The 15824-nt window shown below is 41.4% G+C and overlaps 1 protein-coding gene across 12 annotated transcripts in view; it reads left to right on the top strand.

Annotated features, from left to right (window-relative positions):
* The first annotated feature begins 1082 nt into the window (after positions 1-1082).
* ARMC8 (armadillo repeat containing 8) overlaps positions 1083-15824 on the top strand; it is a 67818-nt gene continuing 53076 nt past the window's right edge. For 4 of the 12 annotated variants that reach the window (XM_062606535.1, XM_062606532.1, XM_062606530.1 and 1 more), the window contains exons 1-2: positions 1086-1342; positions 3714-3790. In XM_062606535.1, the coding sequence (XP_062462519.1) occupies positions 1298-1342; positions 3714-3790 (122 nt within the window). In that variant the 5' untranslated portion in view covers positions 1086-1297. Of the gene's footprint in view, positions 1343-3713; positions 3791-15824 lie in introns of all 12 variants that reach the window. The other 8 variants (XM_062606534.1, XM_062606528.1, XM_062606527.1 and 5 more) reach the window with 5 other exon arrangements.

Raw genomic sequence — 15824 nt, 5'->3', positions numbered from 1 at the left:
AAAACACCAGGGAAGGCTGACAAAGTTTATTCAGCTTTTAAGACCCAGATGCTTCAGCCCTCTTCAAAAAGAAGCTTTAGAGGATTTTGAGAACTTTTCAAATTTTTGTGAGAAATTTTGTTTCTTGAGTAAATTGAGAAATTCTCTGTCAAGATCTCTCTCTTGTACCACAGCGTTTTTCAGCATGAGCAACTTGCACTTAGTCTAAAATTATATGTGCTATTCCCTACAAAGTGCCTGAGAAAAGTGTTCACCTGTTTTATTCCAGACCAGCACAGGTGTTTTGTTCAAAGCTTCATCATTTTTTTCTCTTAATTCAAGTATTAAAGTCAGTGTGTGACAGCATCCTGAGCTATTGTGCTCCCATTCTCCTCTGCCATTTCTAACAGCTGGCAAGCCTGTGTTTAACTTCCAACAGCAGAAGTTAACCTGACCTTTGTGCCTTTTACTATCCTACCTGCTGCCCCCTTAATTCTGCTTTCAGGAGCAATGGTTGATAGAATTGGAACCTCTGTGCCACAAGAGGTGAAATACAGGGGTGCTAATACAAAAATATCAGATCTTACTGCGTGAAGTTGTGGGTGTTTGAGGCGTTTTCTACAAAACCCCCAAACTAAAAGATCCATGAAAGCAAAAAAAGCTATGACCAAACCTAAAGTTCCTAAACCTTTTAGTTTCTGTGCAGCAAGGCAGAGCCTGGGAAAGTGTGTGCCATGCCCGTGTCCCAGATGAAGATGCTGCCAGAGTAACCGGTTCTCCTAACGCTCCAGCTCTGTGGATGAACCGCAGGCACACGCCCTGTTCACGCTCATTAAGTCCCAGGAGCTCCACACAGGCAGGGGCAGGGCGACAGGAGGGCCTACCGAATTCCGTGATTTCCATTCCAGGTAGCTGAAGCTACACTCGGTTGATCGCGATAAGGTCGGGCTGTGACTGTGTACCGCATCGTGCCCATTTCGGTGCTGCGAGAGCAGCCCGCGCTGAGGCCCCTCGGCCTCTCCCTCACGGCCACGCTCGCGCCGGCAGCGTCCTCGCGCGGTTCCCGCCCAGGGCGGGACGGGCCACGGCCGGCGCATGCGGGCTGGCGGTGGGCCGCCGGAAGGGAGCGTGGTGTCAGCGTCGGCCGATTCGCCGCGCGGGAGGCCGCGGAGCTCCGCCTCCTTTCCCCCCGCCGCTCTCCTCCCGCCCGGCGGCGCTGTGCTGCGCTCCGCCATGAGGCCGTGCCCGCCGGTGGCGGCAGCGGCGCGCGCGCGAGCGTGAGGGCGCCGCCGCCGGAGCTGCTGCTGCGTCCGCCAAGATGGCGTGCGTGCTGGAGGCGCCGCTCCGCATGAGCGTCCTCTCGGTGAGTGCCGCGGGGCCTGCGCCGCCGCTGCGCTCCTCGGCCTGACCTTGGCCTTTGCTGAGGGGGGCCGGCCTTCCGGCACCTGACCGGCCCCTTTGTACGGTAGCGGGGGTGACTGGGGGGGCCCGCGGGCTGTGGTGGGCCGCAAGGGTGGCGCGGGGGTCGGTAGGGCGCTCGTTCTCTTGTGTGGCGTGTACCCCGTCATCCCCTGTGGCAACAACTTCTCGAGAGAGGGAGACTTCTCTTCAGAACGGCATTCTCTCTTTTTCAGAGGAGTGCGTTCCTGTTCTGGCTAAAGGTGCCGGGTCTTCTGAACGTGTTTTACCTCATGACACGACTTAGGCTGTTCAGTTGCTCTCCTGTAAATGTTTTTGCCAGTCTTTCCTCCAGCCCCCCGAAGCTCCGATTCAGCAAAAAGAGGCTTCGCTGACATTGTTTTGCGCTGAAACAGCGCGGCTGCGGCAGGGCAGAGCTGAGGCAGGGTCTCTCCCAGGCTCGGCGGGCTGGCGGAGCATGTGGGTGGTGTTTTGGTGGCGAAACGCTAATCCTCTCGTAGAAGCTACTGGGGATCTCCCGGCGTGGCCTGTGCTGAAGGGAGGAGGCTGATGGGTTGCATCTGTGGGCAGGGCGCTGGTGTGGCAGGAGGGTCTGACAACTGCCGGTAGCTTCCTTGGGGAAGCTGAGAGTAAGTAGAACTGACGGTGCTGCTAGCCCAGTCCTGCTGCTCATCAGGGTTCTGCTACCTGGGAGTAACAATGCAAAAGATGTAGTGTAGATGCTGCTTAAAAGAACTGAATTTTGGGGCTGTTTCTTCCCTTATTATTTCTTAGTGGTTATTAGAACCTTGAAACTGCTGATGTTGGTAGGTTTTTTGGGGGACTACTTGAAAAACTTGTTTGCCTGGATACGAAAGCTCTTCTACATATTGCAAACATAATAGTTGATAGGGTGAAAGCTAGGGTATTTTAGAAACAGAAAACAGTGGGATCTCTGAAGTCTAGAAGAATTTTGTGTATAAATACATAGATCAGGTAGATCAAAGTCTACTGCTTTTGTTAGAAAATACTTTCATTACACAGTGACTATGAAGCTGTAGAATTCATTTTGCATAATTAAATAGTTTTTCTGGAGTCAGAGAAGCATTGCTACCTCTAGATGATTCTCTTTGAGACTACAGGCAAGATGCTGATGGTGCTTCTGACATCTGGGTGGGGAAGCAGGAGCAGATTCAGCTTGAGAGTAGATACTTGCAAAAGCAAGGAGGGGTTGTCAGTTCCCTTATAGCTTCTTTCAGGGAAAATTCAGAAGGAAAAAATATATGAAAAGCCTAATGAAAAGTTGAGCTGGCAAAAAGAAAAAAAAACCAAGCCATAATGGAAAAGCACCCTGGCACATGTTCCTGAGAACCTGGAGGGAAAATTCCCTTCCCCTTTCCCACCCTTATTTTTTGGAACGCTTGTCATGTGCAACTTTGGATCTTCTCAAAGGGAATAACAATTCATTGGTGCGTAAATGTTTAGCTTACAAGCATGGTCCTGTTGCTGAGAGGAGAGTTCACTTTGTTTTACAAAGTAGCTGTGGGAATTACAGAGAATGTTTTGCTGCTGTCTCTGTTGGAGCTGTGTGGGACGCTGTATAGAAGGACAGTTTCTGAATTGTGTACATATGTCATGTTAAAGTCAGTTACAGAAAAATGCCTTCATACAGGTTTCCTTATTTTCAGGAGCTTGTTTGTGTGTGTTCTTCTTGAGCAGCATTAACTGCTCTTAAAGCTTTCTTTCAGGAATTCGTGTTTTTTCTATGTAGTAATTAAACATAATAAAATTGGAATTTAATGTAACTGAAGTAGATGCTTTTTGCATGTCTTGTTCACAGCTGACACTGTTAACTTGCTTTGAATCATAACATGTTATGTATATTACGTATATCATCTTTAAATCACACTTCAACACAAGCTTAATTCTTTGCGTGAGTGTTGCCCAGCAGTAACATACTACACAGTTAAATATGATTCTGTGGTTTTGCTGCTATCTTGCCTGATAGATTTTGTAAACTTGCTGCTGTGTTAGCCATTTCTGGTTGTCTGCCATTATATGATATAATCTCAGACTTGTTTGGGTTGGAAGGGACCTTAAAGCTCATAATTCCAAATCTCTGCCATGGGCAGGGATATCTTCCACTAGACCAGGTTGCTCCAAGATCATCCAACCTGGCCCTGAACACTGCCAGGGATTGGGGAAGCCACAGCTTCTCTGGGCAACCTGGGTTAGTGCCTCAGCACCCTCAAAAGGAAGAACCTCTTCCTAATATCTAATGTAATTAATTGATATGAAATATTTAAAGCATTACTTTTTTTTTCCTGTCTCCACAGGAGGTAACAGCGAGTAGCCGCCACTATGTTGATAGATTATTCGACCTTGATCCTCAGAAAGTCCTGCAAGGTGTCATGTAAGTCATCTGAAACACCCTTGGGCTGTTGGTTGTGCATAGGCTAGGTTTACTTGAATTGCACTAGAATTTTATGTCAAGGGCCAGAAGTTCTTCCTATCTTTTTTTGAGAAATCTTGTTGGAAAAGTTTTAATGCGAAAGTGACAGCGTTGTTGAAGCAGACTGTCACTCTGAATTGCATATGGTTCATAAGAGCCTTCCAGTTGCCAGAAATGAGGTTAAATGTTCTGTGGACATTCAGAATTTTATTTGGGTACATTTCTTCCTTTTGGTCACCCATTATTCTTCTTCCAGGTCTACTGAAACTCTTATTCCACTGCCAAGCCAGTGTACCTGCCTCTTATTCTTTCCCCTGCTGCTGTGCCTGAATGTTTTCTTTTCTTTTCTTGTCTTTTCTTTTTTTAATGTATGGCCTCTGTCTTACTGATGGGAAGTGCAGGCTGAAAGAAAATGCTTCCATAGAAATTAATTTGGATGCAAATTATATTTCAGTGCTCTGCTGTGTGCCAGTGATAAGGGGTAATCACTGAAGGAGTGAGTAGAAGACTTGCCCTGTTGAATAGGTAGTAGAACTGGTGCAAAGATCTAGTTGTTTTCTAGCTGTCCTTGGGCTATAAGCTTTTTATTGTAACCACATATAACGTGGCAAACAAGTCCTTGCCCAGGACAGACTCTTGGTGGTAAAACCAGACCTTTTCAGGCCTACCAGTAACTTGCTGGCTGTGGCTATCTAGCCAGAAGACATTGAAGAACCAAGTGGATCAAAAAGCCAAGAGTGTTGGTTGTGTTGCTTAGGACAGTGTGAGGTGTTTACCAGTAGGAGGTGAAAAAAATTATTCCAGATGGTGTCCCAGGGGCAACATACCAGAATTGGTGTCCCTTTGAAATACATGGAAAACACAAAATACATGAAACTGTCCTGGGAACTTCATTGGTTGAAATGCCCCCTTACCTGTATAAAAACTGGTGGTACTCCACTGTAACTATGTACAGCTTCTTAACTCTGCTGTAGGAGAGTCTGGTTTTGCTTCTACCCGTGACTTTTAGTTCACTGCTTGTAAGGGCTTGTGTGATGGTCCCAGAGGCAAGGATGTGCCTCACCTTATATCCAGGTGGGTTGACTGAGACCCTCTTTTCTCCTTGTCAAATGTCCGAGCCTTGGGTGGTGCTTCCTCCCTGCTCTCCTTTCTTGTCCAAGGACTGGAACCCACAACCTTTGGTAATCCCTTCCCTGTCTTTTGAAGTATAACTGATTTCCCAGAAACAGAAGTTTTGAGCAGTATCTTTGTCTTGGCTAACATCTGAAATTCTTCATCTTGTCCATAGATGTCAGTGGGTTCTATGCTGAGATGTTTTTCTTGCATTTCAAGACAAGAAAATACCAATATATTTCACAGTAGCTTTCAAATGGCAGATTTGGGTAAACCATATTTGTGATGCTCTGGTCAAAACCCTAGTTTTGAGAGCGTATCTTTCCTGAGACTGAGCAAATCCTCTGTGATAGATTAGTGACTTTTGGAATATCGGTGGATGAGTGTGAAACATTCCAGTTTAGAAAAGTGTATATCTAAAAATAGAGTTTAGAATAGTGTATGTATTAAAAATGGCTCTAAGGCCAAGATTTCCTTTGGGCAGAAAGATACTGCTTTGCACTTCTTTTGGCTTCAGGGTATCTGAAGAGATTGAATTTGGAATGAACTGGTATTTAGGAGGTGGGGTAGAAGAGGATTAAAGTTCTACCAGAAGTGTCTGTCAGAAGCCTTACTAGATATTGTGCATAATTTGCTGGAAATCTTTGGTTCCTAAGATGTGCTGTGGGTGTTTTTTGGGTTACATCCCTGCATCCTGGCTGAAAATACTGATGACCTAGATTTTGATTTTGATTGATGGAACAGTATGAATATCAAGGATCAGAAAATAGGCTGTCTTAAGAGACTTTGGTTTTGCAGGTTGGTTTCAGTTAACAATACTCATGTTTTTCATATGGTGTTAAAGACAGTTGAATGAACTTAGGTTTGGGGCTTTTTTAATTGCATCCTTTTAATTTCAATGAAAACCATCTTCTGATGGTTTGATAAAGGTAGAATATAGCTAAATGCTTCCTGAACTTGAAAATCATGCCAGTCCAGTTGTCATCTTGTAACTTGAGAAAGCTTTTATTTACGCATTCTGAAAGTATTTAAAAGATTAAATATCATCTTTTCCTTTCTTTCTCATGAATTGTCAGAGAGGTGGTGTTCAGAATCTTCTGTCCAGTCAGTGAAGTCTTACCTGGCTAGGAGCTTTTTCCTTTTTCTCCTCAAGGGAAAACTGAGAAACCATTTCGCTTTTGTCCAGTGCTGCTGTATGTGGTTCCATTGATCTTTATTTCCAGATAACAAGTTTCCTGCAGAACTTCTGTTCACATTGTTTCTATCGTGTTCATCTGGGTATTGATAGTAGATAGGAAGGGCAGAGTTGTGTGTACCTGCCAGTAAATCAATTTCAGTTCTGGATTGGAAATGTTGAGATTCTTACAAAGGTGGCTGCTACCTCTTACTGATTGTGGTAGCAAACTATTTAAAGTGTGCCAGGCCCACATCTTCATACCCACATCTGTCTGGCAGTGTATGTATTTACCTTTCTATTTACTGTTTCTATAAATGGAACTTAGTATACTAGCTTTATTCTGTAAATCTACATTGTGGCCATACTTATGCCTGGAAGGTCTTTCCAGCTTTACTTTGTGACTCCTTGAGTGGTCTTCTAAACTTTTCACCTTCTACATACTGTTTTACAGTTCAGGTTTTCTCAAGTATGCTTTGACTGCATTCTGCAAGGTCAGCATTAGTGTCAGGTGTGCAGCTATTGAATATGTTAGTGTTGACAGCGCATAGATTACCTCAACCAGATACTGTAGGGGATTAAATACTGTGTTCTCTTAAAATATCTTGCTGTTATTGTCAGGGGAGCAGAACATAGCTCTGTAAATTTCTGCATTGTTGGAAGAGTTTAATTTTTCCCAAAATAGTTGCTACAACATTATCCTGTGCTCTGTGTGCAGCAGTATTTCATTTAAACAGTTCTGGGTGGTGATCTTTAGACTGTAATTTGCTTTTCATCTGCTCTTAAGCTCAGAACCACATTGTTCAGATGCAAGACTAATACCAATTTTTGTCCTCTAATTTATTTGCTGGTCTGGGGCTTCTTTGAGAGACTTCTTGTTGTGCTTACATTTACCTGATGTCTTCAAAGAGGCAACCTATCATTTTATGAAGAGCTGTTTAAGTCCATCTCAAGGGCTGGTGTTGAAAAGAGCATTCTTTCTGACAAATCTAGCTTACTCAAGGTCCCAACTGTTTCTCATCAGGCTGTTTGTCAGCAGTCAGAGGATGTCATCTTTTAAGGCTTGTAAATAATCATCTTTGATGCACTGAGAATTCCTGTGCTACTGCTGTTTCTGTTCTTTATGAGTGTGCTTATCCAGCCAGCTGCAGTTATTAGATAAGCATTTTCCAAACTTGTGTGAGCATTTTCTTTCTCAGAAAAATGAGGTAAACATACTATAGAAGTAGCACTTGGTACTGAAGAACCAATTTCCAAATGTCTGACAGCATCTTCCTTTTTCCCAGGGAGCATGTGGTGGGAGCACTGGTACAGATCTGTGCAGTGTATTTGATTGGAATTATAGATGCTTTCTGCACAGTATGATTTTGAGTGATTGAGAATTTGTGTAGTTGATAATAAAAGTATGATAGCTGGTTTATGGGTAAGAACTTGTGGATGGCTTTGAATCCGACAGTTATGTTTTTAGGGTCCCTGGAGACCCTAAAATATTGACAGCACTGCAGTGGTTAGTGATTACGCTTAGTGTTTTGAAGACTGAAACTGACATTGGATGTCAGTTGGAAACTTGGATGCAAAGTTAGGTATGTGTTAAAAGTACCTCTAAGGGACAGTGGACTTGTATTGCATTTGACTGAAAATGCGTTGTACTGCCTGATGGTTTTTGCCTTCTTCAAGGTAGTCACAAACCAGAGAAAAAAGCCCAAACCCACCCTGCTTTTGCGGAACCTGTTTTATGTCTCTTTAGTGGTTGGTTGCTTTGAAATGAATTAGGAACACCTCAAATTGTGTGTGGTTTTGACATACAACTTTTTTCATTTGTGTGTTCTTGGTTTTGAGAAAAAAAAATTAAAAAGTTCCAGGCATGTGTTTAATATTGACTGTATAATAGTGTCTTGTATTTCTCACCTATAGCAATTGGAACAAGGGCATCAGTGCAGTGTTCCACACGTGCCTTCAGGGAAGGTTGTGTGAAATATAAGAGGCAGCTTCATGGAGTGGGAAGAGAAGAAATTCTTGTCTTGGCTCTAATGAAGCAGCAGGTACCTCCTTCAGACAGTTGTGAAGATGCTACTTCTGCCTCTTGTTTTTCATGTCCTGTTAAACAAATCTTTTAACAGTAAATAATGAACAGGACTTGTTTACACATTGTGTATCCCAAACATATGCAATCACATTTCCAGTCTCAATGGGCACTTCTGAACCTAAATTTTCTGCAGGAGCCATGCTTTGTTCTTTGCATGTTCTTTTGCTTCAGTTTTCGCCAGAATGGCCTTGTGGAAACAGAGTGGTCCTTAGAGGGTTGCTCCTGATACATTCTGCCTATATTTTTGACTGATTCTTTTATCTCCTAGACAGTACTCTGTAGTAAATACATATTCTTACAGATGCAAAAGGGAACTTTGAGGTCTGATTGGCTTAGAACAAGTGATGCAATTTTTTTAAGCACTGTTTTTGTGCAGTGTCATTCATGTATTGAGGGAAGAGGCTCCTGAATGTCCTCTGTTGGTACTTTATGAAGTGCAGGGTAGGCTCCTTGTGGCTTAGAAATGGAAAGCTTGTTCTTTAGGTTGCAGGACCTGACGGAACTTTGAGCAGGTTTAAGTGATGCTGAGAGAGTGCTGGGAGCTCTACTCCATTTGTTGTTTTTTTTTTCTCCCTTTCAAGAGGTAAGCTGAGGAATCTAATAGCTAGACAAGCTTTTCAGAATGAGAGAAGATGAAATTGAAAGGCCTCAAGCATCATTTGAGAATTACGTAGTGCTCTGTGAAGAGTAATTTTCAATATAATGGGTTTTGTAGAGTCAAACAGAAGAATAGGGTAGGTAAAGAGAGGAAGATGCAATAGGAAGGGTCGTAGAGTAAGATACTCTCCTGCTCTTGTGCTTTCTTTATCATGCAGCAAAAGGTACGAATGTACAATCCTATTTTTTTGCAAGCAAATTGTTCTTTATCTCTTGCTCTAATATTTAGAGGTGGTCTAAACTTTGGGAGATTAGTTATCCTTATTCCATTTGGCTTGCAGTTTTCAGTCTAATGGGGTTGTTTAATATTTCAAGCTTGCATTTGCCACTGTGAGCCTGTGAGAGAGAATTGATGATTAATAAATGTGCTTCAGTGCTGCATTTCGGAAGGGCATGAAGCCATTTTTCTCCCAAATCCCCTGGATGCCAGAGTACTGCTGTTGTTGTGATGGTTTGAGGCTGTACGTAGGATGAGAGAGGAAAAGCAACTTCTGTCAGACCTAGCTGATGTAGCTGGAGAAAATCAAGTGAGTATTGGTCACAAAAGTTTCGACGTCTGAGTTTGTGGCAAATGAATGCCAGTAGATCATCTTAACTGACAGCTATTTGGAGCTAAAAATCTGAGATTGTACTTTCATGTTAGAAATAGATCATAATCTAGCAGGTAGTAGCTGTGTCATATGAACAGGTTTTTGTGATCCTTCAGTGACTGCTGGCGTAAGCAGAAGTGGACATTGTGTCATACACTATTACAAGCTCATTCCTGAGAATAGCTAAGCAGGTGCTAGAGGGCCACTTTAAGGTGTTTTCTTGTACTGAATGAAACTTGAGTTCTCTATGTGAATGACTTTTGGTGGATAACATTCATTAGATACAGAATGGTGGTCTTAAAGTGGGAGAATGGATGAAAATAACATTAAACCCAGCAACAGTGAATGTATACTAGTGCTACAAGAATGGAGCATTGCAGGATGCCTCTTAATGAAGTTTCATTTAATTTTTGCTTCAACTGTGGGATATACTGCTAAATCCTGAAGGCACTGCTTCGTCAAGGGAGGGGAAATACCCTTGGGGGAAGATGGAGACACAAAAAAGTAACAGTTACATTTGGTGGTCTGGCTCATTCACCTGAAGCAACAGCGTGAAGGCTGTTCTTTCTGTGTGGTTTGTCTGTTTTGAGATGGTTAAAAAAGTGTTTTGCTGACCTGATGTCACAGAGCAGGAGATATCTCAGTTTCCCAGAGTTCTGAACTGCAGCTGTTTTCCCCACACCTCTCTTTGGATAATTGTGTGCTGTTATGACCTAGTTTATTTAAATAATGGATATTGAATCTGAACATGAAATGCTGATATATAGAGTTCCAGCTATGTTTTTTATGGTTGGGTTTTTTTTTAGTTTAAAAAGTTTACATAATAAAAGCTAAACTCCCATCCTTCACTGAATTCAGCATTTTAAATTTGAGCTACATCATTCTTAAAATTGAGTACGCCATTTTTATTATTGATCATGCAACTTGTAACACAATTTTAAGGCTTAGTGTAAAGGATGAGGCAATAAAACATGCTTAAGAGACACGTGGGCAAAGCAGCATCTCCTGTTTTGTCAATCAGCCTAGAGATTTGAAAGGAACTTGGGTTGAAACTGCAGCCAAAGACATGGAGAGCTGAAGTTGTTAAGCTTTATATAGAAGCCTAGGATGTGAATTGGCTGATGTAAGTTCTTATATGGAAGTAGAGATTTGATATGTGAGGTTTCTTCAGTCTTACACATATAGTAAGACGAGTACTGGAAACCTGGGTAGATTCAGGGTAGGAGTAAAGTGTAGATGTTTCTAACTACAGTTATGGATCGTTCAAATAGCTGACCTTTGTATTTAGTAGACTTTCCTTGGCAAGAAAACTTATTATAAGGTAAGTTGTCTCTCCAAAGAGGAGACTTCAGGTAGGAGTTCGAGTGGTTTCTGTGACATTGTGATCTGGATAAGCTGGATTAAACAGTCACTTTTGGCATTATCTATGTTACATTTAGTGTTCTGCATTGCTGTAATTATAGCCATCTGCTGTTTTTCTACAGTACTTTGATTTTATGCAGTGTCTGAGAGTACAGAATTAAGATTGGGAACAACCATGGATTTTAGGGTTTCCTTGTTTGAACATTGAGTTTGTTTAGTTTGCACTGTATATTAATTGTGTAGCAATTTCTAAGTGTTAAAACTGGAAAACATTGAGTAACAGTGTCTCCATGTGCTATTTTTTTTTCTGAATGAGATCAGAAATCTGGAAACCTTTCTTCCCAACCTGATGATTAACCTTAAAAATAAGCTGATTTATGATTTCTGTGGTTTGCTTTAGTTGGCAGGAGTTGTTAACATTTTTATTCACTTGGTTGGACTAGTAATCATGTTAGTACAAACATGCTCCCTGCTAAAAGGGTAGAAAACAAGTTGGTTTTTTGGTAATTAACAGATGTCCATCTGGGAAACGAATTCTGTCAAAATAAGTATGGACATATTTTAACATGCAAAATTTGTCATTAATTTCCATTGCTCATTGTTTTTGCATCTGCCCATAAAAATGGGAGAGTGGGTGGAAGGGAGAAAGAAAAGGAGGTGAAAGCTACAGAGAGCATAATTGTCAAAGCTGTACAGTTAGCTTCTTATGCGAGTCCAGTCTGCCCAGGTACTATTGGCTTACATGATACTGGAACCTAGAAACCATGCTGAGGTTGGGGCAAACAAGTTTCTTTTTGAGCTATGTCCTTGTATCAGCTCCCAGTACCTCAGCTTTTCATATAGTTGCAGTTTGAGTTTTTGAAATCCTGTTCAAAATGATGGTTTTTGTTCGTTCTATTGTTCATAATTTTGACCAGCCTCTGGTAGATAAATCTTTTGGTCTGCCAGTGCATTGTTTTAGATGCTTCCTCTGTGTGCGTAATGTTCTTGGAATCCCTTGTAAATACGTAATTTCATACTAAAGGTGAAAACATTGACTTGGAAGCATCTAGGACTGCTTTTCCTTCTGTGATTGTTCATCTCAAGTTTGTTCTCTGTCTAGGAACCTCTTAAATGTGGTTACTTACTCTATTTTCAAAAGACATGAGAAAATATCATGCAGGCTGTTTATTTCCCCCTCTTCTGTGTAGTTCCTGTTGCTGCTTCCTTAGTAAGTTACACTAGCTTGTTTCAAGTTCTTCTGGTTTGCTTTGCTGGAAAGTGACACGGGCTCCAGGGCTTCCTATCAGAAAGTTAATATTTCGTGTATTTGTGCTTGATTTACTGTATTTAAAAATCTAGGTAAAAAACAAATGTCATTGAGGAGTCCGTGTATCCGTGTTGCTTTCTTGTGCTCTTTTTGCAGAAGAGGGGCAGGTTTGAGGTCTTCTGGGAATGCTTTAGAGGTCTGTCCTTTCTCCACTGGAGGCTGGCTCATACCATGTCAGAAAACTGAACACTTAAGTACTGGACGGACACTTACGATGGGAGGAGCCCTGAACTAGATCAACTTCATGGGAAAGTTGAACTTCAGTGATTTCTGCTTAGAAAAAGGTTCAGCACCTTAAGCTGCTTCTGCAGTAATAACTTACATGGACAGACTAAAATGCTCATTTTCTCAGGACGGAGACATGTCATAATACTATTTTTCTTATTTGCTAGAATCATTAAAACTCAAACCTTGTATTTTACTCACAGGTTGTTTTATTTAATACTGCTTTTTGCTTATCTAAAGTGAGCTAGAGCTGGTGCCTTTAAACGATGGCACATGAAGCATCAGAATAAAAACATATCAACTTAATACACAATTGGCAGATTAGTTCCTCTTGTAACTCTTGTCGAGCTGCATGTGTATGGAAATTAGGGTGGGGTGATTTTAATGTACTCCTAAGCTACTTTATTTTAAACACTCCTACTGCGCTAATACACTTACGAATCTAGCATGCATTGCATTTTATATATAGGTATTTAATTGATCTGATTGCTTCTGGGTTACTATGTTCCAGAAGATTTCAAGCTGATAAACCTCACCTGATAATCTCTTGACACACACACCCCCCCCGCCGAGTTTGTGGGAAGAAAATGTGTTGTTCTGCTGTTCTGCTTTTCCAGCCTGTAGTTGGTTTCATAATTTAAAACTGAGTGGTCACAGGATTGAACTGATAAAACTATATTCTTATTTTTCATAAGCAATAAGAGGTGGAAAAAGCTGGTTCAGCAGAAGAGGAAACAATATTTCCGAGTGCTTAGCTAGGATCTCTTTGCCATATTTTACTTCTGGCAGCCTATATTATCCTGTTTGAAAAATAATATGAATTACTTTATTGTATTATAGTAAACGTAGGCATAAATATCAGCTATCAGATTTTAAACCTATACATTAAAATTATTGTAATTCAGGTTATTTTGCTCTATGAGTATAGTTTGATTCTAAACTAGAAGATTGAACACAAAAACAACCTCAAATACATCTTAAGACCTCTGTCGTATGAAAGCTGCATGGTTTGACTTTTGGCTATAGAAAGGCACCTTTGTGAGGCTGAGACACTAGGGATATCTGCATTTTTCTTCTGAAGCTGTTCACAATGTGCTTTTGCGTGGCAGTATTGATAACCTACCTGAGAACTTGGAGCTGATCATTGGAAGAAAGCCTGTGTATATCCCATTTCTGGATCACGGCCTTCTCTCAGATTAGGCCTAGAATCACCATCGACTAATTGTTCTTTTGAGGTTCTTACCTTTTTTCTAATGTTTCCTTTTTCCTCATGTCGAGGACTCCTTTTCACCCATCAGGGAGGTATGAGCAGTGTGCATGACATTCAGAAGTAGAGTGGGTATCCAGTTTTGAACTACAGATTTCTGAGGTTTCTTTGTTACCTCTTATAGAAGATAGTGATCTTTACTGCTTTTTCTCCTTGAATTAATTTCACATTGTCTTGGATCTGAAATCAGTCAAGCTCAAACTTGTTGGAGATGATGTTTTCAAATAAGGGATTTTTCCTCAGTTTTTCCAAGGTTCATGATTCACCAAGGACCATGTACACTGGGACAGTACCTGGTACTTCTTTGATTCTTAAGGAGATTAGCTTCCTGATGAGGGAAATGTCCTTCAAATGTAATGTGGAATCACATAATTATTTTTTTATAGTAAACAGGAATGAGGGGGAGGAATCCTCTACTGTTATTCTACATTGGATTGTGGCATTTTAAGGATATTCTTGGTTTCCATATCCACCTGCTTCTTTGTTATTGAGTAGGTTCGTTTCTGTAAGGCAAATTTGAAGAGATAAGTGTGGCATGGAACTTGCGAGTGCCAAGGCATAATGCATGCAAACATGGTGATCTTTGCTGGTCTCTCTCTGACAGTTTTTAATCACCAACTTGAAGGTATTTTACTTGTTTGCAAGTTGAAGTGGTCAGATGTACATGTTTTGGATTTGTCAGAAGTCTCAAGCTTGTGATATTTCTTGTCTACCTTTCTGAGGAACTTTGTGAACTAGGATGTAGAAACTCATCTGGATTGTTTACAGATGAGGACTGTGACCTCTGAGTTTGAGTGTTATGGAAGTTGTCCATGTTCCTGCCACTTCTGAAGGGGTGTCTCAATCAAATTGTCTAGGCCCTACTTAAGACATAATAAATGGTTGAAAGGTTATCAAGCCATTCTACTGTGGAGCTGGTGCAGGAGTCACCAAAGTTTGGTAGTGGGTTTGTTCTTTTGTATAACACAAAATAGTGTGTAAAATCACTTGAGCCGGCCATAAAAATGTCACCAAAATCTGTCAGTTCTTCAGAGTGCTTGGCAAGTGCCTTTTCTTTAGCTTCTCAGGATGCCTTCATGAATGCATGGCATGATGCAGCCTTTCTGATGACTTTGGGAGCTGGTGTCTTACAGATAACAGGGAGAGGTAGCCTTTTTAAAAGTCTTAAGAGTGGCTTGAGCACTCACTTTAGTGCCTGGACCTCGCGCATCTTTTGATACAGTTTCCATTCCTTTGAGACATCTGATGATTGTTTCTGCCACTGTTTGGGACTGTCTCTTGTATTTTAAAAGCCTTTCAAAATGACCAGGATACTTTCATGTCAATCATTCAGCACAGAAACCACTGAGGTACTGTTTCTGAGGTTAGTGGAAGTTTCAAGTCCATTCCTTAAACTTTCTTGGGCTTCCTTCCAGCTTAGCCTGTCTTCTGATCTTGCTCCTTCTCCTTTCCTCCTGTCTTGCGGTGTAGTTACCAAACTTACAGTAGCTACAACAGAAGGTCCAGCATTTTATGCTGATGCTCAGCTGCATTAAGCTGTGGTGTACAGGCAGATTCCCCTGAAGTAAGGGCTCACTCAACGAGTCAAGTGGTTTCCTGACTCTGCCTGCGTTGACATACGTAAAACTGCAGTGTTCACCTGCTTTTAATGCTGCTCACCTGTTGGAGCTGCAAGATCACTAGCCAAACTTGGACAGCTTCCATTTGCTTAAGATTCCTAGAGCACTATTCTGTGGCTGGATAACTGCAATGGGAAAGTGAGTCACACGGAGACATAAGTCAGGAGGAACGGGCAATTACTTTTTACTAATTGAGGTTTATAAAGGTTCTGCTTATGCCAGTCTAGATATTGGCTGCCTTGGCTAAAGAGTTCTTTATAGCTCTAATGGAGTGAGTTTAACACTTGGGACAACTCCTTATTGCAGTGGAATTGGCATGTTCAGTGGGTACCTGAGGTATATGTAGTGTTCATGCAGGGCCAGATAGATCTTAAAGAACAAGACTACTCTAAATCTCTTAAGATTTGCAGATAACAGGTGAAAGAGTGATATAGTGGCAGGCAAATATACTCACTTAAAGCAATCACTGAAGCTCCCAAATGACTTGAATGATGGACATAGTTAGCCAGTGATTTACTTACCAGTTTTGTGACTACAAACACTATAATAATAAATATTGCTTTGTTACTTGTTGATAAAGAATTATCTGAATT

The sequence above is a fragment of the Pezoporus occidentalis genome, unplaced genomic scaffold (genome assembly GCF_034315485.1).
Source record: "Pezoporus occidentalis ecotype Australia unplaced genomic scaffold, CSIRO_AGI_Poc_V1 ctg97, whole genome shotgun sequence".
NCBI lineage: Eukaryota > Metazoa > Chordata > Aves > Psittaciformes > Psittacidae > Pezoporus > Pezoporus occidentalis.
The sequence above is the reverse complement of the archived record's forward strand: the minus strand, read 5'-3'. Positions and strand labels throughout refer to the sequence as shown.